The sequence below is a fragment of the Lactuca virosa genome, chromosome 5 (genome assembly GCF_052849685.1).
Source record: "Lactuca virosa cultivar CGN04683 chromosome 5, Lactuca_virosa_CGN04683_v6, whole genome shotgun sequence".
NCBI classification, from domain to species: Eukaryota; Viridiplantae; Streptophyta; class Magnoliopsida; order Asterales; family Asteraceae; genus Lactuca; species Lactuca virosa.
Window position 1 is genome coordinate 12,393,373 of NC_136430.1, and position 7,162 is coordinate 12,400,534.

General features: G+C 32.6%; 2 protein-coding genes across 2 annotated transcripts; one reads left to right on the top strand and one right to left on the bottom strand.

The window, feature by feature from the left end:
• Positions 1 to 1,193: 1,193 nt before the first annotated feature.
• On the top strand, positions 1,194 to 2,506 carry LOC145115781 (Translation initiation factor SUI1 family protein). The gene is made up of 2 exons (XM_079052142.1): positions 1,194 to 1,347; positions 1,933 to 2,506. Exon 2 carries the CDS (start codon positions 1,960 to 1,962, stop codon positions 2,302 to 2,304), a length of 345 nt encoding a protein of 114 aa, XP_078908268.1. The 5' UTR covers positions 1,194 to 1,347; positions 1,933 to 1,959; the 3' UTR covers positions 2,305 to 2,506.
• A 1,370-nt stretch (positions 2,507 to 3,876) lies between these two features.
• LOC145115780 (calcium-dependent protein kinase 9-like) lies at positions 3,877 to 6,638 on the bottom strand. Its single transcript, XM_079052141.1, has 8 exons — positions 5,738 to 6,638; positions 5,467 to 5,610; positions 5,219 to 5,371; positions 5,011 to 5,126; positions 4,748 to 4,915; positions 4,541 to 4,668; positions 4,343 to 4,442; positions 3,877 to 4,211 (listed from the first exon to the last, which is right to left on the bottom strand). Exons 1-8 carry the CDS (start codon positions 6,417 to 6,419, stop codon positions 4,140 to 4,142), a joined length of 1,563 nt encoding a protein of 520 aa, XP_078908267.1. The 5' UTR covers positions 6,420 to 6,638; the 3' UTR covers positions 3,877 to 4,139.
• Positions 6,639 to 7,162: the final 524 nt, after the last annotated feature.

Consider the following 7,162-nt stretch of genomic DNA (forward strand, 5'->3'; position numbering starts at 1 on the left):
ATCGATTTTCTCGTATCTAATTTAATACAAACTTATTTTATTCGGAAAATGAGTTATTTTAAATTTTTAGAAACTTTTAACTTTCAATTAAAAAAAAATCAATTTAAAAAAATTATATTCAATAATTCAATAGTGCGATCATAAGACAATCTCCAATGAGAGTTTAATTTCATTAAACTCAAAATCCTTGTGAGAAAAATGACTATGATTCAATGGAATGGGGAGTTCAATCGCCATTGAACTCTATATTCTTTCTCCTCACACACACACACACACACATATATATATATATATATATATATATATATATATATATATATATATATATATATATTTAGGTTCTATGGAAAACAAATCATAAAAATGCATAAAAAAAAATACTTAGACATCACAAATCTTTTTGTTTTGATTTTATATTATGAATTTTCGCAGCTTTTTCTTTATTTTCGCTGAAATTTTGTTTGAAAAAACCAAAAAAAAAAAAAAAAAAAAATCAAAACCAAAAAACAAAAAAAAAATCGATTTTGTAAATAAACCTGCGATTTTTAGGTAAAAAATGTCAAAAAAAATATTTATGATCTCTAAGTATTTTTTTATGCATTTTTAGGGTTTTTTTGTTTTCCATATAGTCTTCCCTATATATATATATATATATATATATATTATTTTAATTTTTTAATTAATGTTAATTTTAATTGTAGTTTTTAATTTTTAATTTCATGTTAATTAATTTTTTTTAAAAATAACAATAAATAAAAAGAAAATGATAAATGATGTGACAATCCATTAAATTGTATAGAGTTTAATGAAGTGTAAAGTTTAATGAGTAAAGTTGTATAACGATTGGAATGTATATGTGTCAATCCATTGAACTCATATGATGAGTTCAATCCATTGGAGATGATCTAAAACATCTATGTAAAAAATAAAAATAAAAAAAAACTACAACGTTTTTTCGTTTTTTTGAAGCGAGTTTTTTGAAGACGTCATAAATTTTTAACTTTTAATTAAAAAATAATAATTTGAAAGTATGAGTTTCTAACGGTTTATCTTAAGCGAAAAAAAAAACTATATTTCAAATAACTTTATTTTTTTAGAGCTTTTAATTTTTAATAACCTTTTAATTTTTCATATTTTTTATTATCTTACATCTACAAATATTCCAGAAAGAACCGTGAGCTGTCGCAACACGTATCAACCGACCCATATGCCAGTACACCCACCGCCACAGAAACGACCCGGCTTTCTCTCTATATAAACCCCCAACCCTCATCTTGATTTCTTGACATATACACTTTCTTTCATCTTTCTGCGTTCTTGGTTAGGAAGAAAAGTCGGCGATTTCAGGTATCTTTTGATCTGTTTTATTTTGGTATTGTCTGGTTGATAGGGTTAACTGTTGAAAACTCGATTTTTTCTATTTCTGTTCTTATCTATCTGCCGCAATTTAAGAGAGTATTCAGTCAATTGTTTAGAGTCAACCGATCGAGTCGTGGTGTTGTTGGTTTGTGCAACCAATCGTCTCTCTGACTGTGTTTGATTGGTATTAAACGCCCTTGATCTATTTTGCTTTGTTTCCGGATGTGATGGGAATTTTTTTTATTCACGATCATCTGTTTTAGTGTTTATTTCGACTGGGGTGGTTTGGATCGGTATTAGCTTTCGGTATTTCAAAAAGGATAATAGGGTAGTTCCTCGATTTTTATCGTTAATAAGAAAATTGGTTGTTATCTGGATATCTAATTTTGTGCTTAAGTTGATTTCCTGATGTATTTCATCCAGTTCATATGTTGATCAATTTCCAGAAAGTAAAAAAGAAAATAGTTGTCGATTTTTAAAATCAAATTGGGTGTTTTAGCGGTTTGATTTCTGAATATGCTGTTTTGATCTTAATTTCCATATTCTGACGATCTTTTTTCTCTGTTTGAACAGCAAATCATCTTCATTCAAACAAAGTTCATGGTTGATATAGGAGTACATATCCCATCTGCTTTCGATCCATTTGCTGAAGTTGATCAAGATTCTGGTGGTGGTGCTGGGATTAAGGAGTATGCTCATATCCGCATACAACAGAGAAATGGTAGAAAAAGCTTGACGACTGTTCAGGGCCTAAAGAAGGAGCTGAGTTACGAGAAAATTCTGAAAGATCTAAAGAGAGAATTCTGCTGCAATGGCACTGTTGTGCAAGATAAAGAACTGGGCAAAGTGATTCAACTACAAGGTGATCAACGCAAAAACGTGTCTGCGTTCTTGACTCGTGCTGGTATTGTGAAGAAGGATCAGATTAAGATTCATGGTTTTTGAAACCACTGTTTCTGCTATTGCTCAAAATTTGGTTTTTGGGTTTTAATTATAGATATAGTTTATAGTGATTATGCTTATTTGGATTTGTTGAATTCTGTTTTATGTTAAGTGTGTTATCCAATTATGGATGTTATGTGTACCTGGATTACGTTCACCAGTTTGCTTGATCATGATAGAATAAAAGTTTCAAGTGTGCTAAATATATTCCTCTTTGTAGAATTTGTTTTGATCAATTATTACAATGCATCTTATAGAGTTATGCGACATTTGACGTGTTCTTTTTATATTCCAAGTCCAAATGGTTCATGTGTTCAAGGTTCTCGTAATCCTAAATAAGTGGAAAGGGTGTGAAATGGATCAAGTAGATTTGTGCTAACATATATGAAAGCTCTCACAGTAATAACGCCTCCCTTTTGATTCCAGTTTTGAGTTTAGTATTGAGAAACGGAGAAAACAATTGGGTTTGATGGTGAAATCAAGAATGTATGTTATTTGATGATTTGAAGTGTTCTTGGATAAATCATGTACACGAGCAATAATTTGTTCATAAGTAGATGACAAGTGTGTATTCATAAGAAGATAGAAGTGACATGAATATGTATATTTTGAAGTCACATATGATGATTATTGAAATTCAAGAAAATCATCACATCACATGGCTGATAGCTCTTAATTACGTCCTGCAAGCCCCCTTGAGTGGTACATGTTGTGGTGGGTTATGTTACATAGTGAGCTTAAGGCAAGGGATTTTCATCAATGACCTCTATCTAGCTTTGTAGGCTTTGTGACTTTAATCGAAAAACCACAACCTTAGCCTTAGGGGAACATGTGATTTTCATGAGTTGACTCGGGATATCATGCATTACATGTTACATATACATTGACCATTGTTGTTAGCTTGTGTTTGATATTTATTTAATTTAGTGTATGAGTTTATTTAGAATGTTTTCCTAATAATAAGGCTTTTGAAGTGATTAAAGTAAAAAGTAGTTGTTTTAAAATATGTACTTGCAAGAACTTTATATACTATTATTTTTGACCAAGTCAAATATGTGTGACTAGCTCAGGTGAGAGAGGCAAAGTGTTGGTACAAGTTTGTGAAGGGAAGACTTGGTGAGATGATTTGGTCATAGAAACAGCTACAGACAATTTATATTTCGTTTTAAAAGTTTGTAAATGTATTAGACTTCCACTTTTATGAAGAAGCAAAAAAAAAAAACATTTTATCTTCACAGGGTCTTAAAAAAATAATTCAAACCGTTCATAGGAGGCGTGTAACAACATGCTTGAGCATGGCACTGGGAAGATTTGGGTTTGATTCAAAATCCTAATAGCAAAAGAAGGTTCATTGGAATCATGCTCGATATATATAAATTTTTTGAAAAAAAACTCGGCTTGAACAAGCTCAAATTGAGGTTGTGCTAGTAGAATAACTGATAAAATTTTGAGAATTCAAGTCAAGATTGTATAGAATTGTATGCTTGAAGTTTGTTTAGCTTGTATTCAGACTTTAACTCAATAAAATGAAATAACTCACTTGTTTGCAGAAACCATTAACCCTAACAAATTACATACACAAAAACTGGTTCAAGAGCCAGTTAGTCACTAGCATACAGTTTGCATTAAAAGATCATCAATTCATAACTAAAAAAACCAAAAACAATTGAATGAATCAAGACAGCATTGTACATGTGATGTATACGGAGTTCCACAAGAAAAAGGGAAAAAAAAAAAAAAAAGTAGCTAGCACAAACAAAATAGAATGCTTACTTGACTCACAAGCCAATCAGACCTGGTTCAAGGTTCAGTAGTTTTTTGTGTGCTTTAAAATGGTATTAGAACAGCTTTCCTCCCTGTGTCCCGCTTCTCATCATTGTGCAAAATTCTTCATAGTTTATCTTCCCATCCTGAAAAAAAATGTTTCCGTCATGAATAATTATGACACAACATAACATGAGACTGATGCAAACCAATAATCTCCCTTATTTGTGAAAAAGACATAAATGCCCCTATCATCATCATCATATGAAATACTCACATTATCCGTATCCACTTCCGATATAATCTCTTTAATGGTAGCTTCATCTCCCATTCCGTATTTTTTCATTGCTGATTCCAGTTCGTCTCTTGTAATAAACCTTAATCAAACACACCCATAAATAAGTTCACTTCACAATATCTAATCCTGAGATTAATTCAACTAGAAAGAAAGTAGAAACAGTGTTCGAATGCATACCCACTGCCATCTGTATCAAAATGCTGAAATGCTTTGTACAAATCTTCTTCACGTTCTAGTTTGTGTCTATGCATTGTTGCTGTGATGAACTCAATGTAGTCAATTGACCCATTCCCGTCTACATCAGCCTGTATGTATTATGTAACACAGAACCAGTATTATTAGATGATGACAATCTTTAAATCTTGAAAGTTGGAAAAAACTTACAGCATCCATGAGTTGTCTAACTTCAGACTCGCTGAGTTTTGACCCGAGTCTAGCCAACCCTGTTTTAAGTTCATCGTAGGTGATTGTGCCACTTTTGTCCGTGTCCATGTTCATAAACATCGATTTTAGCCCTTGGATTTCCTCAGCTGATAGATTTTCAGCAATCACCTGAAGAGATTTATTAAAAAATTATGCTCGTTGCAGAGTTAGGGTTAAGATGTATAAGGGAATCTGAGGAAGTTGTGTTATTAAGAAAACCAAACCTTGAGAGCGAGTTTCTTGAGTTTGTTCATGGCTCGGAATTGCTTCATCCTAGAAAGGACTGCACTGTCGATTGGCTTGTCTGATGCTTCTCCATCTTCTCTAATCCATGGATGCTCTGTAAAAGTTCAAAACACCAACACTAATAGTATTACAATTGATTTTTATGAAGATGAAAAATTGCAAAAAGAAATTCAAATCGGAGCATACCAAGAACCTCAGCGGAAGTTATACGCTTCTTAGGGTCAAGTGTAAGCATTCTTTGCACGAGGTGTTTGGCGCTGGTAGAAATCGATGGCCATGGATCACTTTCAAAATCAATATCTCCTTTCAGAATCTCGTCAAATATTCCTTTCTCCGTCTCTGTAATTTGGTACAAATTAGTTGAATCACTGAAAATTGTAATGAAGATTGAAGATGAACAAATACTTATTGGAAAAAGAAGAAGAAGAAATTACCAGCCCAAAATGGAGGTACACCACTGAGTAAGATGTACAGCATCACCCCTGCACTCCATATATCTATTTCCTTCCCGTATTTACGCTTCAACACTTCTGGCGCAACGTAATACGCACTGCCAACAATATCACGATATGATTTTCCTGTAAAAATTGTTCATCATCACAACAAGATTATCATAATCATCGACTAGATCAGATCAATGAGAATCGATGACTAAAATCAGATGAAATGTAAGGGTCAAAATCAAAATAGGGTCATACGCAATACCTTCTTGAATGAAAACTGATAACCCAAAATCTGTTGCCTTCAAAAGCGCGTTTTCACTCTTATCCAGAAGTAAGAAGTTCTCGGGCTTCAAATCGCGGTGCATCACACCCATAAAATGACACACATGAACCACATTAACAATCGATCTACAAATTGAAGCAGCAGCTCTTTCACTGTAATGACCTTTTGCAATTATCCTATCGAAAAGCTCTCCTCCTTCACAAACTTCCATAACCAAATGAACAGATTGCTTATCTTCATAAGCACCTTTAAACTCAACGATATTAGCTTGCCCGCTCAAATGCTGCATAATCTGAACCTCTCTTCTCATATCCTCTTTATCCCCCTTTGTAATCAATTTCTTTTTAGATATCGACTTACAGGCATACTTCAACCCGGTTGAATTCTGGGTACACATGTACGTAACCCCAAATTGACCTCTACCCAATTCTCTTCCCATTGTGTAGTGTTCTTTGACATCTTCAAATGATTTGCCCAGAATCGTATCCGATTTGAAAAACCTTTTGGGGCTGGGTGGTGGTGGCTGTTTTCTGGCCGGCAATTGGGCTTCCGGAGCAGGGGATTTGGAGTAAACTATGTTTGGCTCATTCGATCTCTGATCATAGGGACTCCCCACATCAGTTCTTGGAGAACTCTTGCTTTTGCTGATACATACACCCATTTTTGATCGGTTATGGGATACCCGGATGGAATTGAGCTAAGAAATTGGAACCCAAGATGTAGACTGTGAAAAAGAAGATGTGGGAGGTGGATAGAAAGGACATTCAGGGGATGAAATTGGATAAATAAGGATAATTTAAGGTGAAGGTCAGGGGAGACTGGTGAAGGAAGTAGAGAGGAAAGAACGTGGGCAGCTTATGCACGATGGTGACGATGCTTGAAAGCTTTGAAAGAATAGTAAACGAAGATACGATCACCACTGGAAACAATTACGCGTTATTTTTTTTTTCTTTTTTTGCTACAGTTGTATACATACATGTAAAAAATAGAAACAGTTTTCACATCCTAATTCTTACCTATAATTTGGTAGGAAATTCAGTCTTTTGTTATTCAAACTTTCAAAATATGTTAACTTCAAAAATATATAATGTTTTTTTTATTGATATATGTAATATATAAAATACCAAAAAATAAATGTATCATTATTTTATATTTTATATTAAACGTCAAATAATAAGGTTAAAAGTATTATTTAGATTAGTAAAAATAACAAATCTGTTATATTAAATATTTAATAATAAGCTAAAAATATATGTTACGTCAACTGATAGTATGATAAAACTATCTAATATTTCATATAATGTTTGTCAGTTAATAGTTGTATGGAATATAATTAATATATATTATTTCCTTTTAAATATTATATTTAAATTATAAAAAGGTAACTATTTATACTTTTATTTT